At 40.2% G+C, this 18169-nt stretch overlaps 2 protein-coding genes across 2 annotated transcripts; one reads left to right on the top strand and one right to left on the bottom strand.

Annotated features, from left to right (window-relative positions):
- Positions 1-2498: 2498 nt before the first annotated feature.
- On the bottom strand, positions 2499-8206 carry krcp (kelch repeat-containing protein). Its single transcript, XM_054601604.1, has 13 exons — positions 7932-8206; positions 7509-7670; positions 7275-7356; positions 6948-7004; positions 6310-6541; positions 6062-6160; positions 5198-5329; positions 4900-5087; positions 4577-4773; positions 4361-4455; positions 4189-4243; positions 3965-4062; positions 2499-3410 (listed from the first exon to the last, which is right to left on the bottom strand). Exons 1-13 carry the CDS (start codon positions 7991-7993, stop codon positions 3172-3174), a joined length of 1698 nt encoding a protein of 565 aa, XP_054457579.1. The 5' UTR covers positions 7994-8206; the 3' UTR covers positions 2499-3171.
- A 4296-nt stretch (positions 8207-12502) lies between these two features.
- On the top strand, positions 12503-18005 carry cct7 (chaperonin containing TCP1, subunit 7 (eta)). Its single transcript, XM_054601238.1, has 12 exons — positions 12503-12592; positions 13808-13891; positions 14028-14097; positions 14189-14295; positions 14425-14603; positions 14777-14948; positions 15199-15363; positions 15473-15661; positions 16010-16107; positions 16197-16329; positions 16776-16982; positions 17113-18005. The coding sequence occupies exons 1-12, from the start codon at positions 12587-12589 to the stop codon at positions 17338-17340; spliced, it is 1638 nt and encodes a 545-aa protein (XP_054457213.1). The 5' UTR covers positions 12503-12586; the 3' UTR covers positions 17341-18005.
- Positions 18006-18169: the final 164 nt, after the last annotated feature.

Genomic DNA, 18169 nt, shown 5'->3' with positions numbered 1-18169 from the left:
ATGCCACATGAACTCAGTGACTCTACTTTACATTTTTAACACATTTTTCAAGAGCTGTGTGAGTAAGAGTCTTGTTTGTTGCTGGGGGAAATGTGCTTTAGTGTCGCCATCTGCAGGATGCCTGAATATATTACACAGAGTATTCTATCTATCTATCTATCTATCTATCTATCTATCTATCTATCTATCTATCTATCTATCTATCTATCTATCTATCTATCTATCTATCTATCTATCTGAAATATGTATACCCCACAGTCTATCCTGGCTATTCCCTGCTGTTTGTCCTATAAATATTTGGATGAAAATGCATTTTTTTTGCCTGCCATATTTTTTGTGTTGGAAAATAAATGACACTCTGAGTAGGAGGTTGAACTGTCAAATGTTAATTGCAGCTGATTTGAGGTTATTTTAAAGTCTTTTTGGAAGGAGATTAAAAAAAAAAAACTGCCTTTTTTTTTTTTATCTCCAGTCCCCTATTTCAGGGTGCCAACTGTATCTGGCCAGCTTGAGGCTGTAATGACGGTTATTTTTAATATGCAGCCAATAATTTTCTGTGTAGAAGCTGGCATGCTAAACACATAACCAGACGGATGACTGCCAGGCTATCTCTATGAATTTAAGTTAATCTCAACAAGAATCTAGCTCACTCTGTGGCAATATGTCGATCTTCATTTTTTCTGATTTACAACAAAAAAATGTATGTGGTACCTAATTTAATACTCTGGTAATAAAGACATATTACTCACCAACTCACCAGTCTGCAATTGCATGTAGTTTGTTTGTAGATGTTCATTAGGGGTGGGTAATGTGGATACAATCCTCTATCACAGTGTATTTAACTTTGATACATTATATCATATTTATATGATACATCGCCCAGAAAATCAATTATACAATTGTCAATGGATAAAATAAATAGACAGGAGTGTTTGTTAATTTGTCTGATCCAGAAAATGAATTACTGGACCATTTAAAGTACTTTATCACATTGATGCAAAGATCATACAAAGGCCCAGCAGCAGTCTAATTATTCAGTCTAATTGGACGTCTGCTCGGTTGAACGTTGGTGGAGCTGTATAGGATTCACGTCATGTCCCTAAACTCCATGAACCCACGAGAATGATCAAGGTTTTTTTTTTATTTTTAGGAAGCCAGGCTTTCCTTTGTATCACCAGAGGAAATGCCACAGAGTAGGTGGATTTTGCCGGTCTGTTTTTCTAGTTAGATACCAGACAAGTTGTTGAATAATTAACCACAGCAAAGCAGCTAGTACTGATCTGTGTTCTGTGAGTTCATTATTTGGGGTCTCCTACATGTGCTTTCAGGAGGTCACAGTCACTTTATGGCGGCAGGACTGCGTCTGCACACTGATGACCATGATGATGTCATTCATATCCTCACACAACAGACTGCAGTGAAGAATGATAAAAGACTGGAGCGATGATTTTCTCTCTTAATAAAAAAAACACCAAATGCTTATGAAGTCAACAAATCGAACATTTAATCTGTTTCAGAACTTTGTCTACTTTCACCATGATCAGCATCTGGTGACAAACTTTTTTTCCAGGGAACTTTCTAGGAAATCACAGACCTGTAAGAGTGAAATTCTTCTAATGAAACATTGTATTTATACATTTTATCATATCGACTTCCCCACTCCCTCCAGTGCATTTTTTCTATTATTTTTATAATAAAATGTACAACTTCTTTAACCCCTGACTTTATTTGTGATTACTAAGGTCTCAATACACTAGAAGTACGTTTGAATGTAATTACTTCATTTTTGTCCAAGCATTAATGTGTTCTACTTATTCAAAACCTCTAAACACATTTACCAGTTCTTGTGCTTTTGCTGCTGTGACTCTTAATTCAGATAAATAAACTTCATCACATGTTAATTACCCCTCGTGGTGAAGCTTTTATTATGATTTCTGTCCTAGGGGATGAACAACCATGGAAACAATCAATGTGCATCTAGTTTGTACATTAAATAATTGTGCATTAACTGACTTGTATGAATCTCCTGACGTTGAAGTTGACTATTTAACCCTATGAATATATTAAAGTTAAAAAACAGCCATGTTCATGACAACATTATCAGCTTTTCATCAGAAAGGAAGATAATCCCTCTCCAGCTCCACTAATCTTTGATTAAAATGTCTCCATTTAGCTCTGGCTCTTTGAAGATAGCATCAGTGTTACTCTGCTAGTCTGACATTAGCTCCTGTTAGTGTTGAGTTACCGGGCCAACAGGGATGTTATTAATGGGCCTTTCCTGTTAAAGTGTCAAACCTCATTTAAACTACATCAGTTTGACACAACTTGGTATAAATTATACCTCAACGTCTTATTTCAGACTAAAAAGGTGGGTTAATTATTCTGCAAATGGAAAAGCTTGTCGAAGTTGAGATTTACTGAGACTACATCTCTTCACATGTGGCTTACTTAATTTATAGAGATGTAACTGAGCAGAAAAACAAAATGTTAACTTAAAAAGGAATATTTTACTTCAAATACAGTGGAGAAAATCAAATGTTTATTAAGTATAAACTGAATCCAAGTACAAATGATCAGCATGGGAAGATGAATTGTGATTTTGGAACTTATGGAAATAACGTGATTTTGAGCATAACATTCAGTTAATGCACCTGCAGCTATCCAAATGCGACATTTCCCAAATATCAGCGCTTCTGAAAGCCACAATGATTCATAAGTAAAAGAAAGAAAGTCAAATTTAATGGAAATAAAAATACACATTTTAGCTGAGGAACTGAAAAGCTTTAAACTATGTACATAAACAAATGAGTCGAGTCCCTGATGACTAAAATAATCTGAATGTTATATGGTTTATACCAACATCATTGCTCTTATTAATATGGAACCACAGGGAGAGAAAGAGGAATCACTTTTCTTTGAAGTTTGCTAAAAAAGTAACTCCATATTCCTGTTATGTACTACATGGAGAATCTGTATAGAAGCAATGCCCAAACTGTACACTTTCAAATACCAACATCTTTAAAAAAAACATAGTAGAAATAAAAGAGGGCTCACACAACATAAGGAAACATAGACACACTGTAGGAACATAAATAATATAGGATCTGTGGGGGTGTTAAAATAGCTTCACATCCAGTCGGGGAGTGAGGATTCTCCTCTGACTCACTTTCTTTATATAGCACCGAGCAGATCCTCCACGGCGACAGTCGTCAGGTCGGAGTAGAAGTTGCCCTCGTTGTCTCCGCCTCCAAACACCAGCAGGGTACTTCTGACGGAGCCAGAGTCCATATCCGCGTCTTCATCTTCCCCTGAGAAACGCTGTTGATTGGCTTTGTCCATGGTAATGATGGCGTGCCCCGCCCTGGGGACGGACAACTGAGGGAGCGTCACCTCCGTCCAGCTGTTGGTGTCTTAACCAATGAAACAAAGTCAAAAGAGTGATTCTTTTTATTGTGAAGATCCATAATGAAATTGTGTTTTATCAATAAAAAAAATGTAAAAAATTGTTGCAGACCTTATGTAACCATGGCCACGCCACTCACTTTGTAATAACTGTAAATTCACACATTCCTGATACTACTCTACTATAAAATAAGTAGATATGGTTTTTCTTTATGAGAAATTGACAGCGCTGAAATAATTAGCCTATCACCTGAAAACATCTTCTAATAATCAATAAATCATCATTTTTTTGGGAAAAAAAATAAACATTTGCTGGTTCCAGCTTCTCAAATGAGAATATCTGCAAATTTTCAAAAAAGAAAAATCTCCATTATTGTAAATATTTGGGCTTTGAATAAAACAAGCCACCCATGTGAAAATCTGGGAAATGCATTGCGTTTTCTACATATCTATATCTATCTGTGCAATGGCGATAAAGTTTATTCTAATATAAAATGTCCAGCAGTTTGTCAATGTCATGCCATTTGAAAGACTTAAGACTTAATTGTGAGCGGTCTCTCACCTATATCAAAGATGAAGGTGTCACTGAGGGCGTTGTTTCCGTTGTAACCTCCGTGGATCAGGAACTTTGTGTCTGAGAGCACAGCACTGCCATGCCAGCTGGAACACAGAAAAGGGCACCAAATGGGACTTCATACCATTTCAAATGCTGTGCAGATATTATACATATTGAAAAAGTACTGAGGTACAATATCCAGTTTTAGTTGGGTGCGTTTAGTTGTGTACCTTCGAGGAGACGGGGCTTTCCCAGTTGTTTTCACAGCAGAAAACTCCATCAGGCCTAACAAGCAAAAATGTTTTTCATTTTAACTATGCAAGCTGTGTATTTAAACCTCTATGAAGATATATGTGCATGAAACCAAGAATTTCCTATAAGACCAGCGGGACTGTGGCTTACCGAGGTCCAACATGTACATGTCATTGTAGCAGACAGGGGTGTCCCACCCACCAAATACATAGATCTTCCTCTCCTGCATCACACATGCAGAGTGGCTGAAAGAGAAACAAAAAGGGAGGATGAAACGGGGAGAAAATTTAGTGATTAAATGTGTGCGGGAAAAAAAGGAATACCAGCCGGACGTGCTGAGATGATATTTGGATCAAACCATCTTACCCAGAGCGGGGGGAGGGTGTGTCGCCAGTTACAATAGGCTGGTACCAGATGGAGAGGTTGGGGTCGAAGATATAGAGCAAGTCGCTGCAGCCGTCCGGCTGTGGGTTTGGGCAAGGAAACACTCCTCCGAGCACAAACAGCTCACCCCGAAACATACTGCAGCTGTGGTAGGCCAGAGGAGGAACCTTTCCTTGAGCCTGGAGGAGGAAAGAGAGAGAGAGAGAGAGAGAGAGAGAGAGAGAGAGAGGAGAGAGAGAGAGGAGGAGGAAATTAAGGAGGTCAAGCAGCAAAAGAAAAAAAAGAAACACAAAACACACACACACCTCCACCATGGTCCACTTCCAGCTCTGTGTGTCAAGGATGTGAACGTCATTGAACCACTTCTTGTTCTTTGAGCCTCCGAATACAAAGATCCGCCTCGAGTCCGGGTCATACACGGCTGTGTGGCCGATTCTGGCCTCTGGTGTCGGGCCCTCTGCCAGAGTCTCCGCCGCAAACCAGGACATGTCCTCTGTTGGACAGAGACAAGAACACTCTCTATGACATGGCACCACCAGAAATGAAATTCCCTTGAACTCAATTCTCACTGGAGCCTGTTATGAGTGTTGTTTGCAGACAGACCTGTGCAGAGCTTCCACATGGGATCTTTGCAGAACTGCATCCTGGATCCCTGCCCTCCGATCAGAATAGCTGTCTGAGCATCGATGGGACACAGAGTCTGGCCCCAGCGACCTGACGGGCTGACCAATGGGGCTGCAGGAAAAATAACTAATTTGGTATTTCAAGTGTTAATGTCTCTCAAACATCTCAAACTAAATCTCAGGATAGAGGTCTGAATGGAGGCTACGCTAATAGTTTCCCCTCGTTTCTGCTGTCAGGCTGCACAACCAGCTCTGCTCCCAGTAGACCACAAAACACTTAAAACCTGTGCAATATAAATACACTGTGCAATAATAGTTATAATAGTTATTCTGTCTGTATATATAATATTTCAGTTATTGTGGATTCTTTACTGTTTTTTAATTGCTTATTTATAATACTTGTTTTGATCTTGTTTTTTTTTTTTACTATGTCTCTTGTTTGCACTATACTCTATACTGCTGTAAATCCTGTAAATTTCCCCGCTGCGGGACTAATAAAGGATTATCTTATTTTATCTGTTTCCAGTCTTTATGCTAAGCTAAGCGTCCCCTGGCTAAAGTTGTATAAATAACAGGGCATTGAACTTTTCGTCTAACTGTTGACAAGACCACAAATAAGCATATCTTCCAACTGTGCTACCCAGGTAGCTGTGACCTACAAATACCAGGATGCACCATGGCCTCTCCAAGTTTTATGTGAACAGAAAATAGTATTCTGTGAACCCAGGTGGGTGATGTGTACCAGCTATGGGACTGAAAGGTGAATAAATGCGACAAAAAGACATAAACACATAAAACATAAAACACAACTAAAATGGTATGTAATGTGCGTGCACACATTTACCGGCCTGTGTGGGAGTCTTGGCCTGCCTACTCTTCGTCCTTGCTGAACTCTGAGGAGGTGTTCTTCCCACAATCCCCTGCGCCTCTACTGCTGCATTAACTGTGGACCGGAGAAAGTGAAAAAGATTTTTTTACTGATTTGTTATAAAGTAATGGGAAGTCATGGATTCATCAACAGGACAATAAACAACAACAACATCATCATCATCACATTATAATTCTCCTTACACAACATGCTGTCTGTCTCACCTGGTCCCTTCATCTTTGTTGCATCTTCTCTAATACTGAACAGCTTCTGGCCCCCCTTGGTTTGACCTCTGGCCTTTCGCACAGGCGTGGTCTTCTCTGTGGTGCCATTGGGACACACGTTCTCGTCTTCCCCGTTAGTAGTCATCTTATTCCCTTCACTGTCTTCCTCCGACGCTCGCTCTCTCTTCCTCTTGCTGTTGACCTCCCGAGGTGCGAGCGGAGCCACAGTTTCCTGGTACAGTCAACAGACAGTGTCATTCATCATTAAGCAAATACTTAAGTCACAACAGACCAGGATGTAATGCTGCAGCACAAACATGTCGGGCTTTGAGGAGGATATTACACTCTTAATTTCAAGTGAAGAAGTCTCACTCCGCTCTGGTTTTAGCTTGAAACGAAAAGCCCGTACAAGTGTAAAAAGAAAAGTGTTTGTCCTTACAGGGTTTTCTGACAGGCATTGAGTTCAATGTAGGGAACTACAAAAGTAAGCTTTAAAACAAGTCATACTGACAAGTGTATAAAAACATTACAGTTTTAAAATATGGCTGTTGCAAGTAGCTCTTGATATGGTCGTAGTTGCTAATTTCTGATACTAATATAAGTATATATATATAAAGTTAATAATTCACAAAGATTACCTTTGGTGTGTATTCCTTCACAGTCAGAAGCTCTGGCTCTGACCAATCTGCTTTTACCTGAGGGGGGGAATACATGCATCCATTTCATATATATATATATATATATATATATATATTATATATATATATATTATATTATATTATATTATATTATCCATAACTGAATTTATGTGCAGGAACAGTCTTCACTATTAAATGTGTGTGTGACTTATTGCCTAGGAATACTGTGTTATATTTCCATATTTATTGTCTCATGATATGGCTATTAGCCGGTACAACAATATAACCACTTATTAGACCGAATCTTATGGCTTGTTCGATATTTACCAGGTTTCCTCCTTCCAGAGTGACACTCAGTGTGAGACTGTCTGTCCAGGTCTCCTCTTCCCACTGCTCCCATGACAGGCACCTGCAGGACATTAGATATCCTGGTTACTCAGTAAATCAGGTCATTTACATTCAGATTTGATAACAGTGGGAGACCCAGAAATATCACAACATGGTAAACTTTTACAATTTTAGGAAGTAGTCAAAATCGTATGATATGGTCAGTCAACCTACTTGTTGTATGGAGTCAGTTTTCCGATAGTGATGGGGTACCGGTCTGCATCGTTGAGCTCCGCGTTGACGCAGATGCGCTCTCCCCACGGGCCGCTGCTGAACAGCACCACCTGGCGGACACTCGGGGGAACTGCAACAAGCACCCTGCACGAACCTTCAGCACTGACAAGGAAATAATAATACAGAATTAAGGGGAAATTGGTCACTTGCTATCCATAAAAACGACTTGAGATGGCAACGTACTAATTGACATTTGTTTCACGTTCTCTATAAACACGTCGTTAATGGATAGAGCTTTACGACATGGAGACCTGCTGACAAAAACCGTAACGTTGTTCACGAGCATAACGTGTCACGGTGAGAAAAACTAGATAACTTCAACGTTATCTGCGTCACTGTTAAGTCATCGTTGGTCGGAGTTACCTCAGCAGCCTTTGAGGCGGACCGTTCACTCCAAACACCGCATATATTCCGAAATCTCCCATCTTTGCGTTGTCGTCCGAGGCCACCCCGTTTATTGTCACCCCTCCTTCTGCTATGCGACTTTATTTTGACACAATTTAACACCAAAACAACGGCGTCGTTTTTAGCTCGCTCCGTCCGACATCTCCCGCCACAGATGCGTGTTGTATATCTAAACTCCGCGCGAGTTCTTGGTAAAAGAGTATGAGCGCGTGTTTTGTTGTCGAGAGTATCTGCACGGGTGGAGTCTGCACTATTGAGTATGGACTAGAGCTAGAGCTCCGCCCATGCAGTGCATGCTGAAACTAGATCGAGCACACTTCAGGCTCCGTCACACGAACCGCAAGCCAATCAGAGGCCTGCATTCAGCACCGCTGGGTGACGTAACCAAAGCTGCGTTCAGGATCCCTTGTCAACGCTTTTAAATCCTGGTCTATGTATTAATTTAAGATAAAATAAAATAAAATAATCCTTTAAATTTGCAGGATTTCAGCAGCAGAGAGTATAGCGGAAACAAGATACATATTGAAAAACAAGATCAAAACAAGTATTATAAATAAGTAAATATGTAATTACACAGTAAAGAATATTAAATAAGTAAGTAAAAAAAGTAAAAAATCCACAATAACTAAAAAATGATATATACAGACAGAATAATTATTGTACATACATAATCATTATTGTATTGCACAGATTATTTATATTGCACAGATTTTTATTGTTGTGTGGTCAACTGGGTCTTCTTGCACTGTACTGAAACGACACAGCTTTTTTCCACACTTTATCCTATTTAACTTTTTTTATGTTTTGTTATTTTCAAAATCATGGTATTTTCAATTACTTTCAAATTATATTTATATGTATATTGCCATGTTTCATGTCTTAATGCCTCTTTACGTCCTATGTAAAGCACTTTAAATTGTTGTAATAGAGTCAACATATCACATCTAGAAAGGGATTTCTGTACTTTGTTGTTAATTATTTCTTCACACGGTTGTCATTTTGTCCTCTAGTATACAATATATGCTTTAAGATATCTTCATTCCAAATGGCAGATCAGAGTTTTCTTCCAGTATATGACAAAAAAACAGATACATATTTAAATGAATACCCACTGTTTAAGTTGGGGTTAAATAGCTTAGCAGTACTTATAGCAGAACTTGAGGTTTAAACTCACATATGAAGAGTATGCAATAAGCTCACAGCATAGAGTAGGAAACACTGAAGGCGTCTGATTCCTCCCATTTCATGCAAATCGTTCATGTTAGGTGTTTCTGAAGGCAGAACCTTATATAAAATGAACTTGGAGCAAACAGTTGGAACAAACCCAGCTGCCCTCAGAGCGCCACTCACACTGAATTGTGCTTTAAAACTACTTTTCTGTCATCACTGGACCATTTCCTTTTTCTCTGCAGTATGAAAAGATCCGCTGTGAACTCTTCTTTATCACCTTCAGTGTATTACTGGTCTGACTGTGATCCCTATAATGATGATGGTTCTGGCGAATTAAGAGGACCTTCGACAGGCTTCCTTATTCTCTGCATCACCTACTGCTTTGAATTCTTGGCCGGTGCCCCGTCAAACCTTTGGCTCACCTGTCACATCCTCAGGCAAAGGTAAATATCTTCTTTACATTTTGGTGTAATATCATGACATAGAATGTACAGCCATAATGCATCTTCAATTAAATGAAAATACAAAAGAACCATTTTAATAAGGCATTCAGGTAGAGTCTTATCCTACATGTCAATACCAGTTCTCGCAAACTTGTTTTTTTTTTGGACTTCATCCACTTTTAATACAGCTTTATTATCATTTACAAAATCTAAAGGTCAAAGGTTGCCGGCGTCCTCCCCGGAGACTTCTTCCCCCTCCACCTGGCCCTCACCCAGCTGTCCTTCTTCCTGGGCTTGCTCACATTCTTTGCCAATCACTTTCTGTGGCAGAGTAACAATGTGCTGGCCTTGGTGACTTTCCTGAACGCGATGGTGTTCGTTATGAAGCCGCTGCTCCTCTGTCTGGTGTGTGTGGACAGGTACATGGCTGTGGTGCGACCCCTCGACTATCAACGGTAAAACCACACACAATGTTGACAGCTTTAGACATGTTGAACATAAGACCTTTTTTTATTTTATTTAGTTTAGTGGTTTATAGCGGTTAATAACATCACGGTAACAAATTGTAACAACTTGGTGTAATAGCCATGAATGCATGGGCTCATAATCCTGATGACTGGCGGCTTCTATTTCATAACAGCCCATTATTTAGTACATCATTACCCACAACTTTTGTGTCGGTCTTGGCCTCTGAAAACACTTATAATTTCCTCTGTGTCTATGAAAGAACTTGGACTTGCACTCTTGCTTGTTATATGATGATGAAAACATGAAGATGTGGAGTATTAGGTGTAAATCTCTTCTCTCTGTTCTCTCCTCCTTCCCTCCAGGTTCAAGTCGCGTCGGTATAGATGGGGATGTTTGGGTGTCTCATGGTTCATTTACTTCATCATGGCTTCCTATAGTCTTGTTCAGCGCTCTGCGTTCACCCTGGTCATGTTGTTCCTCCCCGTTATGGTTGTAGACACCTTCTGCAGCCTGTCTGTTCTCAAAACATTAAAAAAGCCTCCGCTGGGGGACAGAGTTGTAATGGAGAAGAAGGAGACAAGGGCGGAGGACAAAAAGGCTGGCAAAAAGGGGAGTCGAGTAGTGAAGATGGAGGAGGGAAAACAAGAGCAGGGCAGAATGAAAGAAGGAAAGAGGGAGGAAAAGGTGAAGAAAGTTGGAAGAAGCGAGCCAAGGGGAGAGGGAGTCATGAATTCCATGAAGAAGAAAGCCTTCATCACCATTGCCATCATCCAAGCTGTCCTCACACTCAACCAACTCCCCATCCTCCTCACTTTGCCCCTGGAGCGACTAGTTCCAGCTCGTACCCTGAAGTGTCAGTATCTGCCCCTGGGTTTAGCTGCTACAGTCAGCTGTAGCTACCTGCAGCCTCTGCTCTACCTGCACAGATTGGGACGGCTGCCATGCATGATGCCACGAAACACCTAGTTCAACTCACGTTTCATTACAGGGTTAAGTGGATATTTTGTAATGATTTGATTCCCATCTTTGCTATAAAGAAGGTTAACAACTATAAGCTTATAAATGCACGTTTAAAGGCCCAAAACTTTTTAACTCTCTGAATAAAAATGTCTAGTTCCATTATCATGGTTTGTGAGAAATGGCCTGCATTGTAGTTCATGCTTTTATTATGATTAGAATCTGATGGCAATGTGATTAATGATGGTGTGATGGTGGCGCTAAGTGGGACAGATATAGCTGCTTCATGTGAATGATAAAAATGTGTTCTTATTATTAATAGTATGTATTTAATTTATTTATTTATCTTCTTCCTGTTTTTTCTGTTATTATTGTTTTATCTGTTTATGATGTCTTTGTTCTGTGTTATCTCTATTGAAATGAAATAAAAGTGAATTACCAAATAATCTTTTTCCAACTTGCTTTGACTACAGTATAATCTACATGGTACAAACAGTTTGAAAAGGCAAAACACAAACACAGTGTTAACTAGCTAACCCTTTTCTTCAGCTCTAGAGGCAGGGAAACATTATGAACGCCACTTAGAAGTTAACGCACCAATCAATTACAATGACATGTTTGAATGAAAGTTATTATCTCAACTTCTACAAATGTACAGCGCAGCTGGATCATTTCAATTGTTTGAAATGTAAATTTTCAGAGCAGACTGCCGTGTTCTTCATTGTGTTCATAACAGTATGCAAAGTCACAGACTGCATGCTCAATATGGCACGCTAATGGATGGTGACATGAAAATGATGCTCACATGAACCATGTGCATGTCTGCTCTGAACATGTTTATTATAACAACTTTCCATAAAGCAATGCTAGTTTGCAAGAGAGTTTGCCTAATATGAGATAACTTGCTTAAAATGTTGAGAAACAACAACTAGACAAAGTAGATATGATGACCAAGCAGGTGGAGTAACTTATCTACACGTGCACATTATTAATAGAAAAAACATATTACAAAACAAAATTAACATAAATGTACTGTGTTAAATATATAATGAACCACTAAATAAATAAAAGAAAGATTACAAAATAAAATCTGACATAATTGGGGAAGAGGCCAAAATATAGTTGATACAGAGTTTTGAAAAGGGGCATTGTGAAATGAAATAGTCTTTAATGAAATAAAAAAAACTGCTATAAAGCCCAGCTACTATGCAAAAATAACAACACTGATATAACATATATGATTTCATTATAATTTTGAATAACTTCTTACTTTATGTCACATTTTATTGGCTGGTTTATACGTTTTACACAACTTATTTATATGATGTTACTTTGATAATGACTTCTTTGTGAATTAGGGCTCCTTACTAGTGATTTATACTAACAGTATTTGCACAAGAGAAGCTTCTTTATAAATAACCCCGTGATTTAATTCAGAAAACGTGTAAAATAGAAAACTCTTATCGTTGACAAAACGTCGCATCACGTTCTTGAACGTGCCCCTAACAGCTCTTCATCTCGCAAAGCATTGTGGGATTGGATGCCGGTGGAAAGCTTCTCGAAGGAACTGCAAAGATGATGGTGAGTGAGTTAGCATCCATGCCCGAACTCAAATGTATAATCCATGTCCATCCTTTAGTTTGTCAACGGGAATTTGCATCTGCACTATTCGAAATTTAGACGAGCCCTGTTTGGTGTTCTTTGGAAGCAATTATTTTGTGAAAAAGATTTAAAACACGTCTTATTTTTAGCCTGGCTGTTAGCCTCGTAGGCTAACCAGTACCTATGGGCGTAAACGATGCTAACGGCGCTGCTAGCTAGCTAGCCTCTTTGTAAGAGTGGCTGCAGAGGAAATATGTCTGGCTAACGTGGACTGCTCTGTACTGCGTTATAGCTCACTGAATGGCGTTAAATTTAATGTATTACAAGAGTTATTAGTGACTCAGCATTTGTATTTGGTAGCCATGACTGAATGAAGCGGACTGATGCAGAGCATAAAAGACCAGACAAAGTTAACTGCAGTTCATTTATTAAATTCTGCTAACTAATGATCAGAAAACTGTTTATTTAGTGCGCATAATAAGGTTTTCTGAGATTTAACCTGCTACAGTGAACAGTATTATTAGCAGACTAAACAGACATCCGGCCTTTGACAGTGTCGCACAGCATGTCTGATGAGAAACAAAAGCATCACACCCTACAGCTACAGTACCAGACACAGCCTCAACGTTTTACCTTTTTAGGTTATAGCCTGAAATGGTAAAGTAGCTCAACTTAAAACATGAGTATGAGTGATTTGGCTTAGTTTAATATCATAGATGTTTAGATCTCGTGGTGTGACAATATGGAAATATAAGCAAAATCACTGTTCATTACAATGAAGAATGCTGCACTTTTAAAAAAATGTTTGTTTTTTATTACAGTTTGCTTTATTTGGACAACATTTTGACATTATGTGACCAGATTATTATCACAACATTTAAGTGAAACATGATGAACAGTAACATTAATATATTGCCCAGCTTTTGTTTTACAAATGAAAACCACATCACCTATTTTTCACACTAAAATTATGTTTATAAAAAGGCAAAGGTTTGCTATCAGGTTTTTTTTGTGTTTATTTTCTGTGTAGATAACTAGCTGAGGATACACTACTTCTGTATACCTGACATATTCTAAATGATTGTTTTTGGTTGAGCGAACTTGATTCCCTCACTTCCTTCCCATATTTAATTCTCTTCCTCTTTTCTTCTGCCAACCACCCCTTCTTCTCTCTTCCTCTATCCCGCTCTTCAGCCCACACAGGTTATCTTGCTAAAGGAGGGGACAGACTCTTCTCAGGGCATTCCCCAGCTCGTCAGTAACATCAATGCCTGCCAGGTCAGAAAATTAAAGTTTCCCTTGATTGTTGTGTGTTTGTGTTTTGTTTGTTTGTTGTTTTTACTGTGATATTGTGTGTGTTTACCAAATATGCTCTAAATCTGTCTAAATGCACCTGTTGGGATGTCTTTTCCAGGTTATTGCTGAAGCTGTCAGGACCACCCTGGGGCCCAGGGGGATGGACAAACTGATGGTGGATGGCAGAGGTAAGAAGAGATGTGTAGACACAAATGGTAGGAACGGAGTACGGGTGAAATTCTCCCTCACCAAAAATGTTTGATTGATCGTGTTTTCCAGGTAAGGCCACAATCTCCAATGATGGAGCCACCATCTTGAAGCTGCTGGATGTGGTTCACCCTGCAGCCAAGACCCTGGTGGACATCGCTCGCTCCCAGGATGCTGAGGTGAGAAGTGTGTTTTTTAAGGTTAAAGGCCTTTTGACAATTGAGAGGTTGTGGATTCAATTTAGTCCCGGTCAGAACATCATACAATAGGTTGTCATAATCATCTTCATTCCATTTGACCATCCTCAGGTCGGGGACGGCACCACCTCCGTCACTCTCCTGGCGGCTGAGTTCTTGAAGCAGCTTAAGCCGTACGTGGAGGATGGTCTCCACCCCCAGACCATCATCAGAGCGTTCCGCACTGCCACCCACCTCGCTGTCAAAAAGATCAACGAGATCTCCGTCCCTGTGAAGAAAGACGACAAGCAGTAAGCACTCTCTTTTCACTTCAACAGGTCATTAACATGACAGATAGCATTGGAGGTTTGATCTATTCTATGAGTAATATTGTATCTTTGGGTTGTAGTTAAATAGAGCTTTTAAAAGCTAGTCTAGTTTTACATTTTTAAATGTGATTTCCCCCCCATCTCTTTCCCCTCAGAGAGCAGAGACAGTTGCTGGAGAAGTGTGCATCCACAGCCCTGAACTCCAAGCTGATTGCAGGTCAGAAGGAGTTCTTCTCCAAAATGGTGGTGGACGCTGTCATGTCTCTGGATGAGCTGCTGTCTCTGAAGATGATCGGCATCAAGAAGGTCCAGGGAGGAGCCCTTGAGGTTTGTATCATTTACTTTTACTCCCACTTAATGAAAATTTATGTTAAATACAAGATATAACAGCAACTGTAAGAGGTTGGAGAAACAAGTTCATGGGTGGGTCATGGAAGATTTAGGTAAAGAAATTAAAAACAAAGTTTAAAAATAAGCTTTTCATTGAGTTTACTTTAACAACTCTTATCACTCTTTCCTGTTTCTTTAGATTTTATGAATTCTAAATCCAACCACGTCACACTTTCTATATTCACAGGAGTCCCATTTGATCGATGGGGTTGCGTTCAAGAAGACCTTCTCCTACGCCGGGTTTGAGATGCAGCCTAAACGCTACGACAATCCAAAGATTGCTCTGCTCAATGTGGAGCTGGAGCTGAAGGCTGAGAAGGATAACGCTGAGGTCCGCGTGAACTGTGTGGAGGTATGAAGACCACAACACAGCGTCGGGGTGGAAGTTCCTTGACATGTTGTAAAATTAGTCTTCGTCCTTGCTCCCTGTAACTTTTAACTTTCTTTCCCCTTTTCTGCAGGACTACCAGGCAATTGTGGACGCAGAGTGGAACATCCTATATGACAAACTGGATAAGATCTATCAGTCAGGAGCCAAGGTGGTTTTGTCCAAGTTACCCATCGGTGATGTGGCCACCCAGTACTTTGCTGACAGAGACCTGTTCTGTGCTGGCAGGGTGCAGGAGGAGGATCTAAAGAGGACCATGATGGTAGGACACAGACACAGACAGACACTGAATACATCACTTCTTTAAAAACTTCCATCTGTATTCTTAAAGTATGAAGATGGATGACTAGAATACCTGCCAGACTCTCAGTGAATGTTCATTTTATAGTTATGGCTTTCAGCATACATATTTTGTATTGTGACGGGTCAACAAAAATTGTTAAACACGCGCTCAAAATGTATTTGCAGTAAAATATTAGAATATATATACACATGATCATATAATTCAGTTTTAGATCTTATTTTTGAATCCACTTGTGTGTTGCAAACCTCTATTTCTTTTGCTAAAATTCACTTGAACAAGACTGATTGTGTGTAATGTGACCTACAGGCCTGCGGTGGCTCCATCCAGACCTCAGTAAGTGCCCTGACAGACAACGTTCTGGGACAGTGTGCGCTCTTCGAGGAGGTCCAGGTTGGAGGAGAGAGGTAAGAAGCACAAGTTAAAATTGCATATAAACGATGCTTAAACCAGGATTCTCCACAACAGCTCACACCCATCACGTCCGTGTCTGCAGGTATAACTTCTTTAAGGGCTGTCCCAAGGCGAAGACCTGCACCATCATCCTGAGGGGCGGAGCAGAGCAGTTCACAGAGGAGACGGAGCGATCTCTGCATGACGCCATCATGATCGTACGCAGAGCCATCAAGGTCAGTGGACGCATGGAGTTTGTGTGTGCATGGCGGCTCATTACATGTAGCCATTAGGAGAATACAGTAACATGTATTTATTGACCGCACTGTGTTGCTGTTCAGTCCACATGACTGGTTGTGTTACTATAATTCAGGAGTCACAAAAAAAGCAGTCACTTAATCTGTATCAGGTTTTTCAGTCTGGTTTGAAAATAGTCAGTCTTTTCAATTTACTTATTCTTGTTGTTTAGGATTATATTCAGATTTTTTACAACAGCAGTTCAGACTTTTTGACTTGTTATAGCAAAAATGTATTTAGTTAATGATGCCTGCATTCTCCTTAGGGGAGATCCTATGATTTAGATCCTATTTGATTTCGATCCAAAACCTCGACTGGGTTTGATTTGTCTGCCCATCTGTGTGCATCGACAGCAATACGCTGACTGTACTTGACCTATTTCCAGAATGACTCCATTGTTGCGGGTGGAGGAGCCATAGAGATGGAGCTGTCCAAGTACCTGCGGGATTACTCCAGGACCATCCCTGGAAAACAACAGCTGCTGATTGGAGTGTACGCAAAGGCCCTGGAGATCATCCCCAGACAGCTGTGTGACAACGCCGGCTTCGACGCCACCAACATCCTGAACAAGCTGCGCGCCAAACACGCACAGGTCGGAAACGAAACACACATGCAACACACATTTTAATAAAGCACTTGGCATACGGACGCTTTGATGGCCTTCAGTTTTAGAAGTGGAGCAGGAAATAAATCTGTGTGCTTAATCTGTCATCTCCCTGCAGGGCGGTATGTGGTACGGCGTAGACATCAACAACGAGGATATTGCAGACAACTTTGCCGCCTGCGTCTGGGAGCCCTCCATCGTGAGGATCAATGCTCTGACAGCGGCATCGGAGGCAGCCTGCCTCATCATGTCCGTGGATGAGACGATCAAGAACCCACGCAGCAGTATGGATGGACCTCCTGGCGGCGGCAGGGGCAGAGGCCGCGGGAGACCCCATGCTCACTAAGACAAGCAAGAACAAACCCTCATTTTAAACTGGCATTAAAATCCAAATGCAGATAGAGGATTGTGTCTTCAGCATCTGCTCATGTTACATTTACTCATGCAAAGATAGTGTTGAATGTACCACGGCATGTTTGACCTGCATTTGGATTTTAATTCTGGATAAAAATAGGTGTTGTAAACCGTCATAGACCCATTGGAAATGGCAGGTGTAGTGAAACAGCTAAAAGGGCGGGAAATAGACAGATTCTTTAGACTTGGTCAAAAGCGGCTCATGTTTCTTGTGTTTTCTTTGTCACCTGTATGTTTTTCTTACTGAAGCTTTCACTTGGTAAGGTCTGTTTAACATTTCAAGCCTTGCATCTTTCCATGTGTAGCCAATTTACTGAGAAATGATATTGAAATACAAGAACAATGGAACTAGTCGCACCTTTTTTGGTTTTGACCTAAACGCACCCCTGTACCCTCCGAGTTTGCTGCTGTTCTCTGACCTGAAGCAGCTGTTCCATCATTTCTAATCTGGTTTTGTGTTTTGTGACAAACTGATGTGTAACATGGGAAGTAAAGCACTGAAAGGATGTTGAGCAGTTCTGAACCATTCATTGGTTTGGCTGTGTGAAACTATTTATTGGACCATTCTTATCAATAAATTCACAGCTTAAAATCGTACTGTTGGCTGTTCATGTGTTATTTTAAATGTCTGGTCAGGGATGGAGAAGAATAGATTGTTTCCTGACCTGGTGTTCTTTAAATAGTAGATGTAAACTAAAGCATGGTATTGCTGTGGGAAAATAGTACAAGAGCTTTTATTTTAGTGTTAAATATAATGCCGT

Source organism: Anoplopoma fimbria, chromosome 7 (genome assembly GCF_027596085.1).
Source record: "Anoplopoma fimbria isolate UVic2021 breed Golden Eagle Sablefish chromosome 7, Afim_UVic_2022, whole genome shotgun sequence".
Classification (NCBI taxonomy): Eukaryota; Metazoa; Chordata; class Actinopteri; order Perciformes; family Anoplopomatidae; genus Anoplopoma; species Anoplopoma fimbria.
This window is presented reverse-complemented; position numbering and strand designations above follow the sequence as displayed.